The following is a 23,229-nucleotide window of genomic DNA, read 5'->3' as shown; positions in this document are numbered from 1 at the left end:
AAATCAATTGCTCAAAGTCAATTGTGCTTCACCTGCAGTACATGATATGAATTTAAATCAAAACATTAAATAAGATCAATGCAGGAAGTAGACACGGAACCCTGGTGTCAGAAATTACTTTAACTTGATAAAATTTGGCATGTAAGCGATGATAAAAACAATTGACATTTCTACCATAAGTTGAAGAATTACTTAAACTATTTATTGATACTGTCATAGAAGTATCAATGAAAGGACATATAAGTTTTTATCAGTGCGAATGTTGGGGTACATATTAGTGATTCCATCAGAGTTTGGTGATTCATAGAAGAAATCCTTGACACAAGTGGCCAGTCTATGTCATTCAGAGGAAAGACATCAATATTAAGAGCCAGCCAACTATTAAAACTGATGGAAAGCGAAATAAGAAACCCCAACACAAGGATATTCAAAACGCATTATTTGACAGAGAAACTACTTCCAGAAAAATATTGGAAAACGAAGTTGCATATCTACATAAGATGTAATTAACCCATGTGTCTGGAATGCATAAAAAAGACCTTCATTGAAGGAATTTTTTTTTTTTTTTAGTTAACGTCAAAAGCCTTAAACTACCATATGAATCTAATTAATGCTTCATTTCAAAATTTTTTTTCCAATTGATCCTTCATCATGTCATTCTGAATAGGACCTAATGCAGCGGAGGAATGTACAGCCCACGTACTGTTATCCATTAATTATAAATCAGACAATCACCTATCCTATCTTGCACTAGTTACTATTAGAATTTTGTTTTGAAGTAAAGAAAAAGAGAGTATATTATATTATTCAACGATGCAATCAAGTTGTTAACTGTTATGAGTCTGTAATCAAGTTATCTGTACATCTATATGCAATTGCATAGCACTTCTACTTGAAATGGTTTCTCCTCCTGACATTATTTTCTTTCTTCAAAGAAAGGGCACTAAGGACAATGCTTAACTGCAAAGCCTTTTCGTATATGAGTTTGAGCCAAAGGAATTTCCTCGTCAGGACCAAGTTTTTCATGAATATATCCCTGCACAATAAAAAAATCAATTAAATATGCAATATATGATGATGAAAATATATCATGCTCACATGTAAATTGGAAATTTTACAGTGAGGAACATGAAATTGACATCAAAAGGACAATTTTACACTCACGAGCACAGATAAATTCTGGAGAGGTTGTATGTTTGCAGAAACCAAATTTGCAGCCTGCAATTAGTAAAACATGAAGAAGCAAAGTTAGATTCAAAACCTAATAAGAAAAGATAAATAATTGTGTATGATTTATTTAGAAGATGAAATTATCCGGCGGTAAATTTTTCAGGTCATTACCTTATTCAATATCCTCAAGCACATTCTCAACCACATAAAGAAAAAATCTATTAGAACTACCAAAATTAGTTATTGTTAGCGTACTTTCATTAGTACATATCAAGATTTTCCCTATTCTCACCCCCCATCCCTCCATTCCTCTAAACCAGCACAGTAATATTTAATATGTGCATAAAGTTAGAAAGTTCACCACAAGCTTATGCTATGTGCGCTACTTAACATTGTATAACCAAGTAGATTGGTCCTCGCATCAAATGAGAAAATAAATGTTTCTATGAACATTTTTGAATTGACAAAATAACACGATCCTAATCTTTTAGTAAAAGGTTAGTGAATCATTAGCACATTAGTTTCTAGACATGATACTAAAGAGACGAAATTGTCTCGAAGATTACTGGGGAAGAGTCATAAGTTGAATCACTTTTATCTTACATTAAGTAACCTCTGCTAGGAAATGCCTGAAGTGGGAAGATATATCGATCCAAAGAGTTCGTTCGAAAACAAAAATAGTTACTGATAGCACAAGTGTACTTCTCTAAACCTAATAACATAATTTCCAAACAGAGATATTTAACCAGCAATTGTTCACCTGGTAATTGAGAGCCCTTTTCTGAAGATCTTTTGGCAACAATGGATGCTGAGGATACTTCTCTTCTAGATACTGCACAATTGTGGTATCCAGTCAACAACAATATCTTTTCGTAGTAAGGTTGAATTATACCAAATTCACCATTAAATAATTCTATATTGCTATAATCAATGAAGAAATTCACCAGTAATATAGCAAAAGAGTCTGCAACTACAAAGTCACCATCAACAAGTACTGGCACATAGCCAAGTGGATTAAGCTTCAAAAACTCTACAATCCCGACAAGAAGAAAAGTGTGAAAAAAATTCATATGATAACAATCAACTGAAGCAACATATATCTTAGTAATACAGATAACAAGGTTATGTAAACATTTATCCATAGTTGAAAAGAAAAACAACGAGGGGGAGAGGAGAAAGAGTCAAACCTGGAGATTTTTGGTCCCCTTTGAGCAAGTTAATTGCAATATACTCATAATCTAACCCTGTTAATTCAATTTGAGGTTGTATTTGTTTCATTAATTATCAAAAAAATTAATAAAATAAATTTAATAAATTAAGCAAAAACAAATCAAGAATTCAAATTAATGAAGAAAAAATCGAGACCTTTTAATTTGAGAGCGATTCGAACGCGGCAAGAACAAGAGCTCCGCCAGTTGGAATAGAGCTTCAGCTTCTTTGAAACCTCACCAGTTCCACTTGCCTAAATATAATTACAAAATGTCAAATTCCATTAACACAAAATTAAAGCTAAAACCAGATTAAAAAAAAAATCACCATTATCGGAGAAAAAAGCGATTGTAAACTCTGGATTAATGGGGGATTTTGTTTTTTCATAAATTCCTACATTCTAAATCATCATCCCATTGACGTCGGCTGGTACGTGGTTTCAGCCGGCAGTAGCTGATTGGTTGTTACTTTATTAAAGTTGTTCAAAGATTTCACATGTACAAAAGTTAAAAAATGACTTCATCTCAATAGTTAAATAAAATTTTAAGTTATGGTGTTATTTAAATTATATAATTATGATTGAGATTAATTTATTAGAAATATTAAGAGGATTTGTCTAGTTGAAAATTAAAATTATGAAAAATATTTTACTTTTTACATTTCGAAAACTTGAGAATTGTATAATTGATTAATGGTAGGAGTTATTAAGTTAATATTGTATTTTATAATTTTAGATGTTTAATTTATATTATTTTAATTATTAAATAATTTTTAAAATGATTAAAAATTTAAAATAATATTATAAATAAGAAAACACTTTTTTAGTCTAAACTTAAACTCGTAAAGTTTGAAATTTCTATTCCACGCTTTATGTTTTTTAGAACACTGTCCATATTTATCCACTTATTATTTAATGTTACATGAGCGCCACATAAATTGAAATTATAATTTCAATTAAACTAGATAGCATTACTCTTTGAAATTACTAGTGCTTTAAAACATTTTATGATATGATATGTTTTACATTCAAGTCATACATAATAATAATAAAATTATTATATTATATCCGAAACCTAAAACATATGTATAGAAGTTACAACGTAGGTCAAGGCGCCAGGTGAGTCGATCTGAGCATTTAATACCCGAAATCACCCATTATACTTCGAGTATTTGAATTGAATCATTCGAATTCTTGTAAATAGTGGAATCAAACTCGAACCCGAATCGTTGGTTCCGATTCAATTTCGATTCTATCCATATATGTATGTTTGGGAGAGATTAAAATTAATTTTTTGTTATATTTTAATAAAAATTGATGAGGTGTGCGGTGGCAAAGTTATGGGGAATATAAAATGTGTGTTCAAAATTAATTATTGACTTTTAACTAAAATTAAAATTAAAATTAAATTTTTACCAAACAGGGGCTTGATAAATATTTTCATGTATGTCATCTCACCTTGGAGCAAAATATGTTTTAATACCTTCACTTGCTTTCCTCTTTCTTGTCTTTGTTTTTCTAATTTTATATTGATTTCTTGAATATCCTCTTCTATTTCCTCTCCTTGAATTTCTAAATCTATATAATTGTTCTTAAATGTACAATCATGAACCTCTTTAACATCTTGTTTTCTTTTAGATAAATCCCAAATAATACCTTGAAATTTAAATCGAACATCAAAATAAACTTTCTTCCATTGAGATACTTGACCTTTAATTCCAGCAAGATGATACTTCATTCTGTTAATTCCACCACTTTTAAAGCTATTGTTGCAATAAAGACATGTGAAATGAGTTTTATCATCAATATCATGAGTTGAAGAAACATGTTCCCATGGAAGATCAGTCTTTGCACAGCTAATTGTGTGGAACCTATAGAATGACTTTCCGAAGATTGAGTATAGAAATCCATCATAAATAAAAGCAATTAAAAGTATTATAGTTAAATAAGTATTAAATATTAATACAATTTAAAAATATTGACGACAATTCCAAAACTTTAAGGATCAGCCAATTTGAATCACAGGTGCAGCAAAACATTTTTTATAATCTGCTTCTGTTTCTACATATGAATTCTTATTTTAAATTGTTGTCCTATCATTTACTGCCACAATCAATTATCATTTTTAGCTAAGCCCCACTTGCTAAAAGGTTGAACCCCAACTTTAAGGGCCCCCACCGACCTTGTCCTGGGCCATCGTGGAGGAGGTAAATCGCAGGATGTGCCTCCCAGGAGTCAGGGTGGAGAGCACATGGATAGGCCAAGGCTGTTAACCCATATGGTAACTCCCGCTTGCAACAAAGTCAATTCCACCTTGCGGGGAATCGAACTCTGCACACTGTCGCGCTGAACCCTATCCGCCCTCCCCTTTGCCACTGGGAGATATGCCCTGGGGGCAGCTAAGCCCCACTTGCTAGCTCATATATAAGTTGGTATTTTAAGCCAAGTGGATCAAACCATCTAAAAAAAAAAGTAAAAATATGATTAATTCCACCAATTCATTAACATATATAAGAAAAACAAACAACAAAATCCAACAAAATTTCAAAAATTTGAAATTAGATATGAAAATATCAAAAATTAAAATAAAATAAAAATTCAACATATTATTCGACACCTACAAAGTAGGAAACAAAAAAATCTTATCCCTAAATTAATTGAATTTTCAATTTTGGAGGAAAATATAAAATTTTATAGAAAAAAATGAAACACAATGAAAAAAATCAAGGCGTTTAAAATAAAACTTGATAATATTGAAGCACAAACCTTTGAAACCAATATGCACGCACATGACCAGCCAAGAATCAAGCAAAGATAACAATATGAGAAGAGAGAGTATGGAAGTTGGAAGGTGAAAAGAAAAGTGAAAAAACAAGGTTCTCTTCATTTGAGATTTGAGATTCAAGGCTTTAATGATTTAATTCTAACCCTTTAAACCGGGGGCGGGTCGCGAGTCTTAAATAAACATGCCAATTTGACAGCTGTTTAGAAAGGTTTTAATTAGAGGGTTTAGGAGACTAATCGGATCGGATTTGGGCTCGTTCTTGATTTTTCTGGTTCAACCGGTCGAGCCGATTCGATTTTCAAAACATTGCATTTCAATACATATACCTGACACACTACTACTCAAAAATATTGTGTAAAAGAGAAAATTCAGTTAGAAAATCTTCAAGAAGCAAAATAATTGATAATAAAAACCACAAAAATAGGAGAAAATTAAAACTTCAAAAATTAAATTATAATTTTAGAATAAATTATTTTTTCTTAATTGATTTATAAGCGAGGCATACTAAAGTATATAATTTAATTATGAACAATGTCTAAATTCTTCTATTCTTAAAACAAACTGACAAAAAAAATATTAATTAGATACATCATTATATAGTGTCAAGAAATTACAGTCTTCATATTGAACTCGCTCTATTTGAAATTAAAAAAAAAAGAATAAAATTATATTTAAAAGGAGAATCACGAACTCAAGACAACAAAAAAGCTATACCGCAACCCAATCAATGAATATATTAAGCTCAATTGCCATGTATTATTAAAAAAATTAAAAGTCACTTAAATTTTTAAACAATGCAAGAAAGTAAAAGCTTGAATTGCAGAAAACGAGTTCTTTCATTCATCAACTTATACCATAATATAACTTGAATTTTTCGATTCATAAAAAGTTTAAATTGTAAAGATTAACATATAATAACTACAGACAAAAAAAAAATGAGAATGAATCGATCGTTCAAGTATTGCAAATTGCATGTTAAAGTGGTTGGTAAAGGCAACAATCTAATATGAGGATAGATGTAAAAAAAGTAGGAGCCAGTGTTGATTTCTTAGGATTAGATCTAGAGTTTTGAACTAATTATCACCCAAAATAGGATTTTTAGGTTTTATATTTTTTTTACCCAACTATAAATTGTATTTAATGAAAATAAATTTCACTCAAGTACTCACGATTCTGGTTTAGGAATCAAGAACCGAATTGGACCCAATTGGTTAACTATTTACAACACCACTGATATCAATATCTATTTGAATAATCATGTATTATTTAGCATAATATAAATCATAAGTGTTTTATTATCAGTTCTTCTTCTGCCACGCTAAATGCAATCCCGGTGTTAGCATACCAGAATTTCCCTGACGGAGCAGGGCCATCTGGAGGAACTGATAGTAAGAAGAAGAAGAAGAAGAAGCGATCAAACGGGCCCTTGGAAGGGACAAGGTTTTGCACTTTCCACTAACTCTATGGGCATGACACCAGCGAGTGCCGGGACGCTAATCGACGCCCGGATTGAAGCAACCCCTATCCCTCCAGAAGGAGCGAATATCCTGGCAGATCCGCCTCCCCGAACAGGGAAGAGAGAGGGCACAGAGAGCAATCACCCCGGAGAGGAGAATCAAGGGACCATGGATAGTCCAGACAGAGAGATCAGACCCCATTTTCTGGGAGCCAAGTCATCAGGAAGATCGACACAATCATTGGGGAACCTCACATCGGTGGCAACACCAAGAACGCCCAAAGGAATTACATAAGGGAAGCAAAGGACCCGCCAGTGCTTACCTACATTGTCAACAAGTTCCAAGCGGCCAATAGGATGGCCCCAATCACCTTTTCCAAGGAAGATGCAGAAGGAGTTCACCACCCCCATTGTGACGCATTAGTTTTGAGAGCCGTAGTGACCAGAAACAGGCTCAAACACATGCTTGTTGACAATAGCAGTTTGGTGAATATACTATTCGGCTCCACCTTCGACAAAATGTAAATTGAACATGGGTTGATCCTGATGACCGATCCGCTGTTCGAATTTACTGGAGACAGCATCGTCCCACGAGGATGGATAACTTTACCCTTTGAGATGAGTTTAGCTCCTCTAGTGGCCCAACACTTCATGGAATTCTTGGTAGTCGGCCACAGATCAACCTACCATGGAGTATTGGGAAGACCTGCCTTGAAAGATCTTTGGGCTGTCACCTCCATCGACTACTTGTATATGAAATTCCCAATTGAACATGGGATTGCCACGGTATGAGGCGACCAGATGGGCTCCAGGGTATGTTATTACTCTTTGCGAAAATCGGAGCCTCGAACTGTTAACGTGATCATAACTGAAGTTGCCAATGAACCCAATGTAGACGTGGAAATGATTGACGCCCCTGAACAAGGGCATACCTCCGAACAGGAGGAAGACGTCGACATGAAAGAGGCCCCTGAAGAAGGGCACCCTCTTGATGAATTAGACCCCCAGATTATTCACTCCGAGCCAAAGCCGACCCCAATGGAAGAACTTGAAACCTTCTTCGCCAACCCAAAGGACCCCAGTCAGGTCTTGTGAATAGGAAAGGCGCTGCCCCCGAAGCAAAAGAAGAAATGGTGAGCTTTCTGAAAAGGAACTTGGGTGTCTTCTCTTGGAAGCATGAAGACATGGTGGAAATAGATCCAAGGATCAGTTGTCATCATCTTAACATCAATTCCTCATGTGCCCCACATAGGCAGAAAAGGCGTGCCCTCAACTCGGAGCGATACGAGGCACTTAAAGACGAAGCAGACATACTTAGCCGCAACAGCTTCATCAGAGAAGCCATCTACCCGAAGTGGATATCCAACCCGGTCCTGGTGAAGAAGCTCAGCGGAAAGTGGAGAGTATGTGTAGACTTCACAAACTTAAATAAGGCATGCCCTAAAGACAACTTCCCACTAAAGACAACTTCCCACTTCCAAGGATAGACCAACCTGTGGATTCCACCGCCGGACATGAACTCTTGAGTTTCATGGATGCATACTCAGGGTATAACCAGATACCCATGTTTAAACCGGATGAGGAGGCTACGTCATTCATCACAGGCAGGGGGCTATACTACTACAAAGTCATGCCCTTTGGATTAAAAAATACTGGAGCTACATATCAGAGGCTGGTTAACACGATGTTTGCCGAACTCATTGGTAAAACCATTGAGGTCTACATGGACGACATACTAGTCAAAAGCCTTCAGGCCAACGAACACGTAAGTCACCCTGACCAAACCTTTCAGATACTTAGAAAATATAAAATGAAGTTGAACCTCCTCAAGTGCACCTTTAGAGTAGCTTCGGGTAAGTTCTTGGGATACATTGTAAACCAAAGAGGGATCGAAGCGAACCCAGTGAAGATAATGGCCTTGCTTGAAATGAGGTCACCTCAGAAACAAAAGGAAGTCCAAAGTCTCAATAGTCGAATAGCGGCACTTAGTCGCTTCATCTCCAGAGCTACAAATAAGAGCTTGCCTTTCTTCAATGTGCTGAAGCAAGGAAAGAAGTTCCAATGGACTTCTGAATGCGAAGCAGCCTTCCAAGCACTGAAGAAGCACTTGGGAGAGGCACCTCTGTTGTCAAAACCTCAACCAAAAGAGCCACTACTACTTTAATTGGCTGTTTCGGACGAGGCGGTCAGCGCTGTCCTAGTCAGAGAAGAAAACGAGCACCAGTTACCGGTATACTATGTCAGCAAAGCACTCCTCCCAGTTGAAACACACTATCCAGATATGGAAAAATTGACACTCGCTCTCATTACAGTCTCAAGGAAACTGAGGCCATACTTCCAAGCCCACTCAATTGAAGTTCTCACCAACTTCCCATTAAAGCAAGTACTGCAAAGAACGGACGCATCAGGACGCCTGCTAAAATGGACGATTGAGCATAGTGAGCTCGACATACTGTTCCAACCTCGACATGCCATTAAGGGCTAGGCCCTTGCAAATTTTGTGGCTGAGTTTGTCAAAGCCCCAGAAATGGAGGCGACAATGGAACCAGTCGAGCCCCCAACATGGAAACTATTCGTAGATGAATCCTCAGGAGAGGCTGGCTCCGAGGTAGGGATCGTCTTGGAAAGTTTTGCTTCAAAGCTTCGAACAACGCTGTCGAATATGAGGCCCTTCTAGCAAGCCTTAGACTGGCAAGAGAAATGCAGGTCAGAAGGCTCCTAGCAAGCAGCTATTCCTAACTTGTAGTAAGCCAGACCAATGGAAACTTCACGGCCAAAGACAGTAGCATGGTTGCATACTTGAAATTGGTTTTGGACCTAGTTCTTCATTTTGAAAGGTTTGAGCTGATTCAAGTCCCACGCCTAGAAAATACTCATGCAGACGCCCTGTCAAAACTAGCCAGTAGCAAGGATTCAGAGCTACTAAAGATTGTACCCATTGAGCACTTATTGAGGCCCTCCATTTTCTGAGGTGAAGAGGTGTTATGGATAGAAGGCACCCCAGTATGGGTGCAGCTCATCATCGCCTACCTTAAAGCCCAATCACTACCCGCTTCCAGAAACGAAGCGAGAAAGTTAAAAAGGAGGGCTGCACATTTCATCCTACAAGAAGATGTCCTCTACAAAAGAGGCTTCGCCTCACCACTTCTCCGATGTGTAGGACGTGAAGAAACTATGTATATACTCAGGGAAATCCATGAGGAAATTTGCGGGAATCACTCCGGAGGAATGGCTCTGGCACACAAAGTGCTCCAGCAAGGCTACTTTTGGCCGACCCTAAAAAGGGATGCTTGCCAGTTTGTCCAGAAATGTGATAGGTGCCAGCGCTTCTCTAATATTCAAAGACAGCCTTCTCAGAGCCTCTCTGTAGTGACCAACCCTTGGCCGTTCGCGAAATGTGGCATTGACTTCATTGGTCCACTCCCAAAAGGAAGAGAAAATGTAATTTTTGCCATTGTCGCCATCAACTATTTCACTAACTGGGTCGAAGCTGAACCTCTTGCCAAAATCACCAAAGCGAATACCACAAAATTCGTCTGGAAGAACATCTTTTGCAGGTTTGGCATTTCCCATTCCTTAGTTTCTGATAATGGGAGACAGTTCAACAACAAGAAAATGTGAAACTTATGTGACAAATGGGCATAACGAAGGATTTCTTGACACCTCATCACCCACAAGAAAATGGGCAAGTTGAGGCAGTAAACAAAACAATTAAGCATACCCTGAAAAGGAAGCTTGACACCTCAAAAGGGACTTGGGTTGACGAGCTTCCCCACATACTCTGGGCCATCAGAACAACTAGCAGAACTGCAACGGGGGAGACACCATTTTCCATGACCTATGGAGCCGAGGCCATGAGCCCGGTTAAAATAGGAGTCTCATCGCACCGTCGATTACACTTTAATGAAATCAGTAATGACGAGGCTCGAATGAGCAAACTCCACTTCTTCGAAGAAAGGAGGGATGCCTCCCAAGTGAACTTGGCAAAGTATCATAGAAAGATGACCCGCTATTATAACTCCAAGGTTAGAAATCAGACTCTTCATCTGGGGGACCTCGTCCTTAGAAGGGTCTTTCAATCATCAAAGCCAACCGGGTCCGAAGTGTTGGGACTGAACTGGGAAGGTCCTTACCGCATCCGTAGGGAATCCCGATCTGGCACTTTTGAAATTGAAGACATGGTAGGGAAAGTACTACCTCATCCATTGAACATTTGAGGAAGTACTATCAATAATGAGCTTGTGTTCTAATCCGATCTTAATGGTATCCAGTTAACGTATGTCATGATTCGATCTCATTTGTAACTTTCCTATCTTCCTAAGTGCTAAAAATGCCTTGGTGAAGGGTGATGTAATTCCTCTTAAGTAGTGATACTTCAGTTGTTTGTCACGTCAATTAGAAAATTGCTACCTCGGTTCTTCAATATGTTCATTGACCCGATCTTCTGTTATTAATTGGTTATTGGTAATAGGCACTTAACTGGTTCTCATTCATATACTTAAGTGTAAATAACTCAACATGATGAAAAAATAGAAGCGACAATACTTGTACAAAAAATTTTCATTTTCATTCACTTGAGAATTGAATTACAGAAAAGGTCGAAGCCATTACAAAAATTGATCAACCCTACTCTATTGGGGCATCTGTCGCCCCGGTCCCCGCGGCTCCTGCCCCAGGGGCCTCTGGAGCGTCCTCGACGAGCCTATCAGGTCGACCTCCCATAGGCCCACCAAACTCTGTCTCAATCGAAGATATGTCCAGAGTAGGATAGACCTCTTTCAGCCGACCCAATATTCCTTGGGTGTTCCAAGAAGCCCAGAAGTTGGCAAAGTCGTCGTACAGTGGATGCTCTTCAAAGTGCTCGATAAAGTTCTGTACAGCCACCTCCCCTGTCGACTTGAGCTCCTCCTTCAAAGAGGCGATTTCTTCAGCCTGGGCATTCGCCCTCTGCCTCAGCTCCACCTTCTCTTTATTTGAGACCTCTAGAGCCTCCGTTGTGAGTCGATGGTGCTCATTTGTATGATCAACTCTTCGTGTCATAATAGCCACCTAACACTACACTTTATAGAGCTCCTTTTTCAGCCGATCTATTTCCTCCTTCACAATCCCTAGCTGGGCCTCAGCCTCTTTCCTTCCTTTCCCTTCCTCTTCGACCTTGGCCCGAGCCTTCCTCACCTCGTCACCATAGTGCATTGCCTCCTCAAGGCGCTTAGCGAGGTCTTCCCTATTAGTATTAAGGTCTTTTACCAAGCCTTCGAGTTGGATGCTGGTGCTTAAGGCCCGGGCCACACAAGCACTGTTGGCAGTAACCAGGTCCTTGGCAGTGCAGGAGGCGATGTGATCTCTCCATTCCTCGATCCAATATTTATTGTAGACCACCGCCACCGTAGCCGTCTCTGGAGGAAGAGCCTCCAGAACTTCCTTCATTGGCTCCTCGAAATTGACACCCAAGAAGTCCAGGGACGGGCCCTTTTCCTCTTTTGCTGCCCTGACGCTTGAGCAATGGGCACAGCGACGACTGATGATGTGGCCGGGGCTGGAGAAGCCTCGGAAGAGGTAGGCCTCTTCTCCGGAATAACCACCCCGATTGGAATTTTCGTTTGCCTCAAAGCTGGAGGCGACCTCGCCAAAGTTGGGCGCTTTGAGGGGGCGGCGGGCTTCTTTCCTTTTCGCAGCAGATTGGTGCCTGGGTCCTCCGCTACCTCCTCCTCGGTGGGAGGCTGGAGCCTCTTGCTGGCCTCCACCAGATCCTCCATCTGCTTTTTGTATGCAGACACGGAGGTCTTCAAGGCTCTCGCCTTGGCCATCATCCTTTGGATGGTCTTGAAGTCTGGCCTCAGAGGCAACTTCTTATTAAAGTTATTTGCAAAGGGACAGGCAAATTAGTGCAAATGTAAAGAGTTCGAAAAATACTGAAGGAATTTGCTTCGAGACATTTACCTTGAGAGGGCATCAAATTGTGCGTCACGAAATGGGTGTTTTTCCTTATCAGTTGGTGGTGTGACCTCTTCTTTGAAGGCAGCTGATAAATAATGCAGATAATGTCGAAGTCATCGGTGGAAAGCTCGTACCGAGGAAGAGAACCTTCAAAAACAAACGGAACTGTTAAGGACCGAACCGAAGAAGAGTAAACAAGAAACGTAAAACCACAGTTCTCACTAAGCGTCGAATACTTTGTGGGGACCGTAAGAGGCGCCAGGGGTCCCCCTCCATCATGTCCCATCTTTCGGCAGCCCAACACCACAAGCTCTTACACTCCTTGATGGAGCTCGGCAAATCGATCACGAATGGAGTGTGAGAACCCAATGAGGTCAAGTAGTACTAGCCCTTGGTCTTATCCCCCCGAGCCACTACCTTAGGGATGTAGATGTAACGCCCCGAACTCTTTTTCATCATTATTGTTATTTTTAAATAAAAATGAGCTCGAGGTGCTAACAAAACTTTTCTCTATCTAATTTAAGCGGAAATATATCGAAAATACTCGATTTGAAATTATTAATTAAAATTTAACATAACATATCGAATGCTTGAACAACGTATTAAATAACATGCATACGATATTCTTCAAATAAAAGTGGATAATTATCTTTCTAGAAAATTTACTTGACGATCTGTCAATTTTTCACGCGTCCACACGACCCGTTCTCATCTGGAAATATTTTAAGGGTGAGTATTTTGAAAACACTCAGTAAGAATAGGTGCACATCCTTATTCACATGATATTAATATAAAATTGACATAACATACCAACATTTCTTAGATTTAGAGCTCAATGAATTTCTTAAAAATCCCCATATCCCGTAGGATTTAACTTCTTTTCTTTGACCTGACGGTCCATTACGAAGGATTTAACATATAATTCGACACGAAAGCCTTATAGTATTTCATGCCAGATTTACATAAATATCAAGGATAAGAATTTACCACTTGCACCATGTATTCTTACCTCAATTGTCACCAAAATTCTAAAATTGTGACTTGAGTTGATGGTATAAAAACAAGAAAACAGATTTTTGTATGAAAATAAACTTATAAATTCATATGTTAGATCTTTCTGTACCTCCAATGAGTCATAGCTTATCACATGTTCAGGATTATGCACATACTTTCTAAGCATCGACACGTGGAATACATTATATACTGCTGATAGTCTAGGTGGCAATGCTAGACGGTACGCTACATTCCCAATTCTATCTAGAATTTCAAAAGGACCTATGAATCGAGGTCTCAACTTTCCCTTCTTGCCAAATCTAAGAACTCCTTTTATGGGTGCCACTTTTAAAAACACTTTCTCACCGACTTCAAATTCTATCGATTTTCTCCGCTGATCTGCATAGCTCTTCCGTCTATCTTGAGCAGACTTTATTCTATCCCTAATTTTATCAATTACTTGCACTGTCCTTGCAATAATCTCTAGACCCAAAATTCGTTTTTCTCCGACTTCATCCCAATGAACTGGGGATCTACATCTTCTACCATAGAGAGCTTCATAAAGAGCCATGCCAATAGTAGTTTGGAAGCTATTATTGTATGCAAACTCCACTAATGATAAATGTGACTCCCAACTACCTCCCAAATCCAAGACACATGCTGGGAGCATGTCTTCTAAGATTTGAATAGTCCTTTCAGACTGTCCATCAGATTAAGGATGGTAGGCAGTGCTGAAATTTAACTTTGTCCTCATAGCTTCCTGCATGCTCTTCCAAAATTTAGAAGTAAATCTTGGGTCTCGATCTGAGACGATGGATGTTGGAATTCCATGCAGCCTGACAATTTCCTTAACATATAATTGAGCAATTTGATCTGTACTATAGTTCATTCTTATTGCAAGGACAATGTAAGTAATTGATAAAATTAGGGACAGAATAAAGTCTGCTCAAGATAGACAGAAGAGCTATGCAGATCAGCGGAGAAAATCGATAGAATTTGAAGTCGGTGAGAAAGTGTTTTTAAAAGTGGCACTCATAGAAGGAGTTCTTAGATTTGGCAAGAAGGGAAAGTTGAGACCTCGATTCATAAGTCCTTTTGAAATTCTAGATAGAATTGGAAATGTAGCGTACCGTCTAGCATTGCCACCTAGACTATCAGCAGTACATAATGTATTGCACGTGTCGATGCTTAGAAAGTATGTGCATGATCCCGAACAAGTGATAAGCTATGACTCATTGGAGGTACAGAAAGATCTAACATATGAAGAGACTCCTTTGGAGATTGTCGAAAGCAAAACACATACATCAAGGAATAAAGAAATTGCTTTAGTTAAAGTTCGATGGAAAAATCATGGAGTCGAAGAGGCTACTTGGGAAAAAGAAGAAGAAATAAAAGCCAAGTATCCAGAGTTATTCGGCTAAATAAGGTAATTTCGAGGACAAAATTATTTTAAGGGGGTAAGGATGTAACACTCCGAATTTTAAATTTTTTCCACATGGGCTGGTAATTTAGCAAATAAAATAATCCATGTCCAGCACTGTCGTCACACTAAAGTCAAAAAGTTGAAGTGATAAACACATCCCACTTATTTCGCAAACGTATATTTTTAATTTATCGTAACTTATTTGGATCGAATATTTAAGTATTTTAAAAGTTATTAAAAATATATCGATATTATACTCATTTTGTAGCTCGTGTTATATATATATATATATATATATAATATTCTAGAAGTTGAAAGTTGCAATGTAAATGAATTGGAAGGGTTTAATATAATTAAAGTAATTAAACCTCATTAACCCATTAACTTATAATAAATTAATTAAATTCCCTCATAATTTCATGCTTTAACTTGAAGGGAGTTACGGTTGATTGAGTTGCCGTCTATCATAATATATATATATAGGCGAGACTTTGTTACTTTGAGAATACACGTTCGTCATACTATTGAAGGAATTTTACATTCTATATCATTCTCCAACTCATTTTTTCATACTATTTTTTTGAGTTAAGAATACATGGTGCAAGTAATAAATTCTTATCCTTGATATTTATGTAAATTTGGCATGAAATACTACAAGGCCTTCGGGCCAAATTATATATTAAATCTTTCGGAATGGACCATCAGGTCAAAGAAAAGAAGTTAAATCCTACGGGATGGACCTTTGGGTCAATATAATTAAATCTTACGGGATATAGGGATTCTTAAGAAATTCCTTGAGCTATTGGAATCGCGGCCAGTTTGCTCTAAATTTAAGACATGTCGATATGTTATGTCATATTATGTTAATATCATGTTATAAGAATATTCACGTATTTTTACTGAGTATTTTTGAAATACTCACTCTTACAATACTTTTTAGGTTAGATCGGGTCGTGTGGACGCGTGAAAGATTGATCGAGCGATGCTTATATGGTCATCACGTTAATTTCCTAGAAAAGAATAATTTGTCCATTTTTATTTGAAGAATAACTTTATGTAAATTTTTATGTATGTTATTTAATATGTTTTACGGTTCGAGCATTTGATATGTTATGTTAAATTTTAAATTAATAATTTCAAATCAAGTATTTTTGATATATTTCTGCTTAAATTAGATAGACAAAAGTTTTGGTAGCATCTCGAGCTTATTTTAATTTAAAAAATAATATAATAATATGAAAAAAGAATTCGGGACGTTAACACCCTGAACTTTTTTTCATATTATTATATTATTTTTAAATTAAAATAAGCTCGAGGTGCTACCAAAACTTTCTCTATCTAATTTAAGCGGAAATATATCGAAAATACTCGATTTGAAATTAATAAATTTAAAATTTAACATAGCATATCGAATGCTTGAACAACATATTAAATAACATGCATACGATATTCTTCAAATGAAAGTGGACAGTTATCTTTCTAGAAAATTTACTTGACGACCCCATTAGTATCGCTCTGTCAATCTTCCACGCATCCACACAACTCGTTCTCATCTGAAAATATTGTAAGAGTGAGTATTTTGAAAATACTCAGTAAAAATACATGCATGTTCTTATAACATGATATAAACATAATATGACACAACATACCGACATGTCTTAAATTTAGAGCAAACTGGTCGCGATTCCAATAACTCAAGGAATTTCTTAAGAATCCCCATATCCCGTAGGACTTAACTTCTTTTCTTTGACCGACGGTCCATCCCGAAGGATTTAACATATAATTTGACCCGAAGGCCTTATAGTATTTCATGCCAAATTTACATAAATATCAAGGATAAGAATTTACCACTTGCACCATATATTCTTACCTCAATTAACACCCAATATTTTGAAACAAAAGTGATTTGAAATGATAATATAGAAGTAAATAGAGTGTGTGTGTTAAAATGAACTCACAAAATTTCTAATACAAAACACTCTCATCTCGCACCATATATATAATCACTTGCTCGTAACCTACAAGGAATTCAAAAGGTTGCTGACATAATTTAAAATCATTGAATTTAATTAATACTTAATTAGGATAATTATTTTGGTAATTATGTTTACTATCTTTTGGAATTCCTACATGAATCATATCCTTTTCTTTTATCTTTTTTTTTTTAATAAAATATTAAAGGTTAACATTTTTCTTTTTATTATAATAACTCGGACAGGACTAACCCAAAATCACTTTTTCTTGAACCCAAATTATATTATTTAATTCAAGCTACAAAATGAGTATAATATTTGATATATTTTTATCAACTTTAAATATTTGACTCAAATAATTTTCTAAAAGTTCATGTAAACAAATAAAGCATTTATGCTAAATGACAAGTTTAGGTTCGCATAGTAAGAAAAATGCGGGGTGTTACAGTAGAGGGTCTGGAATACGGTGAAAGGCATCTCCACACCAGCGACGCCTCCTTCGGCAACATCTAGGAGCCCACCATTTGGCTCTAGGAGTTCGGGTTCAGTTGGGTAGGAGCTAAGCCGTATGACCTAAGTACCATACAGAAGAAAGGGTGGATTGGAAGCCTAAGGCTTGCCCTAAGAATCGCCTTGCTTACTGCTACACACCCCGACCTAAGGTAACAGACCCGCTCATCAGGTTATGGTAGGATCAGATCTACACTATCTGGGATCCTATACTCAACCCTAAGTCTTTTCAGGTCGGCACACTTTAGCTTAAAGGAGTAATTCGACGCCCCCAATGCACAGATGTGTCAGCCGGGCTATCTGGCCTCTTCCATATATTTTCCTCCCAATAATCGCCTCAGCTATCTCAAAGGAGGTTACCAAAATGGGCTCATCCACCCTCACTAGTTCCAACCCCCTACCTGAACTACCATTACACTCAGAAGCCATTTTCAGAAATGAAAAGTTTCAAATACTTACTGAAACTTTTGAAAAATAGATCCTCCCGCTGCCGGAAATGGTCAACAAAAGGTGTAAGTCGCCGAAAACTGGGATTGCTCATCGGAAAGTGATCCAAGAACGCCCGAAAATGCAAAGAATTCGAGAGAAAATGGGGTTTTTGATTTCGTAAAAGTGAAAAGCTCCAAAATCCCTCAAGTCCACCTTTTATAGAGCGTTCTAGCTGATCTACACCGTTGAATTCAAATGCAATTAATCTAGGTCATCCGTCACATCATCAATCTAGGTCATTGATATGAAATGCTAGATTTGATATACATCTAAGATCTAGTTGTGACCTTCACGCTCTTGTGAAATGCGTTGCCTCGATCACCATCAGCTGTCTGTAATAAGTGGCCGAAGCAGCCTTTTCTGAGAATGGGCATCACGCCCAACTGTCGCCTTGGAAATACGCAATAGCTGTCTAATCATTTAAAGTCAGAGATGCTCGCCTCAAATCGAGCTTTTCACATAGCGTTATAAAGCTTAGACGCATCTGATGCGGAGCCTGTGGGTCATTGCCTCGGACGCTGCGTTCCATTCTAAGCTTTACAAAGTTTTAGCCATCTCCCAACGTGTCGTCCCCTGTGGGTTAACGCACCGGTGGTAGATGAGCTCTTCAAACAACTTTACAAAGCTTAGATACATCTGATGTGGAGCCCCCTGTGGGTCATCACCTCGAAAGCTACGTTCCCTCCTAAACTTTACAAAGTTTTAGCCATCTCCCAACACGTCGTCCCCTATGGGTCAACGTACCGATAGCAGATGAGTTCTTCACATAGCTTTACAAAGTTTAGACGTATCTGATGTGGAGCCCCTTGTGAGTCATCGCCTTGGAAGCTGCTTTCCCTCCTAAACTTTACAAAGTTTTAGCCATCTCCTAACGCGTCATCCCCTCTGGGTCAATGCACCGGTGGCAAATGAGCTTTTCACACAGCTTTACAAAGTTTAGACGCATCTGACGCGGAGCCCCCTGTGGGTCATCGCCTCGGAAGCTGCTTTCCCTCCTAAGCTTTACAAAACTTTAGCCATATCCCAACGCGTCGTCCAGTTGATAGCACATCGACCTCAGATAAGTTTTTTCCTTACTCAGTAATAAATCTTTATCTCGTCTGCCTGTGGTCAACGCTTCGGTGAACACAGAAAAACGACCCATAAGCCCTCACAAATCGTGGTCCCTATCCCAAGGCGGACATACCAAATCAGGAAAATAAGTTCGCCCATGATATAAATATTCATACCTGAACTTGGGAGAACCACTGTTACGCCCCCATCAGAAACATTTCGAAAATTCTACAATCACGTCGTACGAGGCATGCAACATCCATCCGAATTGGTTCCGAAGTGGAGCCACCATCTGCTAACACACCGCAAGACATGGAAAATCTATTGAACTGACCGGGACGAGGAAGCCGAAGCGTTGTTCAAGCCGAAGTTCTCTGTTAGAGGATCCGCCGCCAATTTCAGAAAGAGATCTATGTCAAAATCCTTTCTGTCCCCAAGATTCAATTGATTTGACGTCTCCATGAGTTTAGTTGATGTGACATATCAACTTTATGTCAACTTAACTCGGGAGAAGTAATTACCCGCCCACTCTATAGACGCGGCTGATTGACGCTTATGAGCAAACGCCTCACACCGTCAGATGCATACACGTGTCCCATATCCAACGGATTTTCTCACCTATAAATATCCAAGGTTTGACAAGAGGTAAAGGTAATGAAACTCTTACAACATAGCTTTCCACAACAAGCAAATATATATTCTCCTCCCCTTTATTTAGCACAACTTTGGTATTGTTCCGACCACCTGAGGCTAACTTGACCGTCGGAATATATGCGGCCGTCGCCACCCCCGTTGGTTTTGACCGTGTGCATCTGACCGTACGTTGACTGTGCGAAGAGAGGAATACGTGGAGTAGCTATCGATTGGCCACGTGGAGGGTCCAATTTACGAGGTCAACAAGACCAACAATCTTTGGAGAGAAAATCACTTCCTATGAACACTTCTGCCTTGCAATCAGTTTGCAATTCTCACATGAAATCACAATTTCATAGATAGATGTTATAGGCGTAAATATCTGGAAACTATTGAGTGAATTAGATGTGATACACGAGACAAAATATTATGACACATTTATGAATGACAGTCATTAGACACATCATTATATGTCATAATCAAACAACGTAACAAGTTATAGTCACCTAATGTGCTTCGAATATTTTAGGACACAATCACAAGACGTAACGACAATCTTTGCACATAACGATAATATCAAAATACACGTCTTAATTCACACTCTTAAAGTCTGTATGAAAACTTGAAATTATAGATTGTCACGGTTTTTTAAACCGGGAATCCCAATCACACAACATATTAGGTCACTATCAAAATCTTCAGAGTAAAAATATTAAGGTCATTTCCTAGAAATGGAATAGTTGTTTGTAAACAATTGTTCAATTATGTGCCTCAACAATTGATTAAAAAAAAAAAAAAGTACTGAAAATTTGGCCAATTTTGATGGAGAAACTGTGGATAAAAAAATAACAATTATTTTGGAGAAATTACATTTGAAATTTGTGGCCAATTTCTTCATATTTTTAGGATAATCAAGCCATTGAGATTCGGGATTCTATTTTTGGTTTTGGAATTTGTAACGATATTTGGAAGAATTTCTATTAGTTATCCTTTCTTTAGGAAGCGAAAAGATGATAGACAATAATCATCCACTGTCATTTATTAATCATCAATTTAAGTCACAATATTCTCTTATCTAAACCTATATATTTATAATTTTAGGAAAAATAACTTCTTATTTTTAATTTTGTTTTCTAGGCACTTCAGCAAAAGATGACGTGAGACTTCGGCAAAAGAAAATTCTTATCATATATAATATGAATGTTTATCTTTCAATATCTTTTTATTTTTGTTTTCTAGGCACTTCTTGAAATTAATGGAACAAATTCGAAAGAAGAATATGCATGTTCTTGTGCATAGATTTTGCTATTTTGGAGAAAACGAAAATGTTCAATAAACAAATGAAATAGAATCACGCATTTATTATTTTAACCAATGACCCGGACAATCAACTTGAATTTATTATTCCAATCCATATGACAACCAAGACGACAACATATTTTAATTTGTCATACATTCTCCTGCGTATCCACAAACGGTACCACATTTTTTGAGACAGTCCTCCAGAGATGGACCCTCATAACCATACTTGCATTGTTTTGAGTTGTATAATGGTTACAGTCAGGGTCGGCCCTGAAATTTATGAGACCTTAGAAAACAAATCATTACAAGACCCTTAAGTATAACTTTTTTAGTAAGCATAGAAGTCTCTTTAATATCAATTATGATACACACACACACACACACTCTAATTATAAATTTTAAAGAAATTTTATAAGGTTAGGAAAACATTATAGGGGAAATTTTTTAATTTTTTTTATGCATTGATTCTTTTTTTTTTTTTTTTTTTGGGTAGATCTTGCCATCTTGGTAGATTTAAAAAGAGGAAATTACAAGGAAGCAGTTATTTTAAAATTGCATTTCATTAATCAGATTTTAAGTTTGACTATTCATAAATCAGGTGATAATTATTTATTTAATATTTATTAATAATTAATCAACAACCATTTTCTATCTTTACGCACTCACAGACTGTCTCTTTCTCCCCCTTATCATAATAGCACCAATACAAACATAACTTTACCCTTTCATAGAAAGAGAGAAAAATAAAAAAAAGGTAGAGAGAGAGAGAGAGAATCCTGTGCTTGCTCTTTATCAAGCTATTTTTGCAAAAGTGAATCGCATATACATACACATATTATCTATGCACATAACTATAAGTTAATACAAAGAAATTTTTGGATTTTTATTAATATATAGCGAATCTTGAAACCCTTGTGGAAAAATCTCCAATTATCTTCAATAAACAGTTGAAGAAAGTGCTCGTTGAGTCCAATTCATTTCACATTTCACTGAAGATTTCCACAGTTCAAAGCTGTTTATTATATCTCCATGTCATAACAACAACGTTTTGGTTGAAATGTGGTTGTATCGGGTCTCCATTATGTGACACCATTTTCACCCGATAAAGAATAAATGTGTAGATCTACTCTTGATCAACTATAGTTTGTGATTTATTTGATGGCAAAATGGTGGTGATGCTGGCGATTGTAGAGGTGGAGATGAAGGTGGTGTTGATTTTAGATTAGATGTGGATGTGGTGGTGGCTATGGGTTGTAGTACAGAATGTGGTGTAGGAGGCAATGATGGTAATAGTGCGTTGCAAGTGGTGATAAAGGTGATTGTGGTAGAGATAGGTTGTGCATATGAAGCATCACCAAGATTTAGGTGACATTGTCAATGGTGAAGCGATTTATAGGTCACAGATCACATGTAATCGTCCATGTGTCATAGTGCATAGGTCACATGTCACTGATCCAAGAGAACTTGTCACAGGTCATTAGATCAATATTATAAGTACCAGTTGATAGGTCATAGGTCACAACTACTAGATCACAAGTCTTTGTGAATAGGTCACAGATAAATGTCCATAAGTCACAGATCATGTTTGCATGTCACAATCCACAGGCATGGGTCACAATCCATAGATCATTTGTATAGGTTACATATTAATGTAAACATATTAAAATTAATTGGTCATATATTGTATATTACATGCCTTTGTGCACTAATAACAGGTCACAGATTTAAGTTCACATGTCACAGTTCATATTTATATGTAATAGATCAATGTCCACAGGTCACATGCTCAAGAGAACTGATCACATGCAATTGGATTATTATCACATTTAACAATTTACAGGTCACAGATCACATGTAACAGGTCACATGTTATAATGCATAGTGCGTAGGTCGAATTCATGAGAATTGATTATAGGCCATTGATTTCTACGACCTTATTTGTTACCATTGCCTTCAAAAATTCTGTTACACGATGCCGCAACTTCTAATAACCAAATTTTGGCGATGAGAATCGAAGTTGTTTACTCCAGTAAGTTTTCTATAGATTCTCTTTTTGTTTGATATTTTCTTACACAGTGCCGACAACTATCAATTTATGACATTAATCGTTTAACGAGTTTCAATCAACCAGATTTCAATTGTGAGAATCGAAGTTATTTATGGATATTTTTGGCCAAAGATGGGAGAACTATGCGTTCAGTATGCAAAAAGTTGTTTAGCATGCCAAAAACATGGTCCAATACAAAGGGCGCCAGCACGAGAGATGGCACCTATTATTAAACCTTGGCCGTTCAAAGG

At 37.4% G+C, this 23,229-nt stretch overlaps 1 protein-coding gene across 9 annotated transcripts in view; it reads right to left on the bottom strand.

Moving 5' to 3' along the window:
* LOC111409795 (glutathione S-transferase zeta class-like) overlaps positions 1-23,229 on the bottom strand; it is a 34,085-nt gene that overhangs the window by 5,865 nt on the left and 4,991 nt on the right. For 3 of the 9 annotated variants that reach the window (XM_023039835.1, XM_023039834.1, XM_023039833.1), the window contains exons 1-7: positions 2,707-2,823; positions 2,536-2,632; positions 2,358-2,414; positions 2,115-2,200; positions 1,931-2,002; positions 1,165-1,218; positions 961-1,036 (exon numbers count right to left, since the gene is read on the bottom strand). In XM_023039835.1, the coding sequence (XP_022895603.1) occupies positions 961-1,036; positions 1,165-1,218; positions 1,931-2,002; positions 2,115-2,200; positions 2,358-2,414; positions 2,536-2,632; positions 2,707-2,766 (502 nt within the window). In that variant the 5' untranslated portion in view covers positions 2,767-2,823. Of the gene's footprint in view, positions 1-960; positions 1,037-1,164; positions 1,219-1,930; positions 2,003-2,114; positions 2,201-2,357; positions 2,415-2,535; positions 2,633-2,706; positions 2,831-23,229 lie in introns of those variants that run through there. The other 6 variants (XM_023039842.1, XM_023039836.1, XM_023039840.1 and 3 more) reach the window with 6 other exon arrangements.

Source organism: Olea europaea, chromosome 15 (genome assembly GCF_002742605.1).
Source record: "Olea europaea var. sylvestris chromosome 15, O_europaea_v1, whole genome shotgun sequence".
Taxonomy (NCBI): domain Eukaryota; kingdom Viridiplantae; phylum Streptophyta; class Magnoliopsida; order Lamiales; family Oleaceae; genus Olea; species Olea europaea.
The sequence above is the reverse complement of the archived record's forward strand: the minus strand, read 5'-3'. Positions and strand labels throughout refer to the sequence as shown.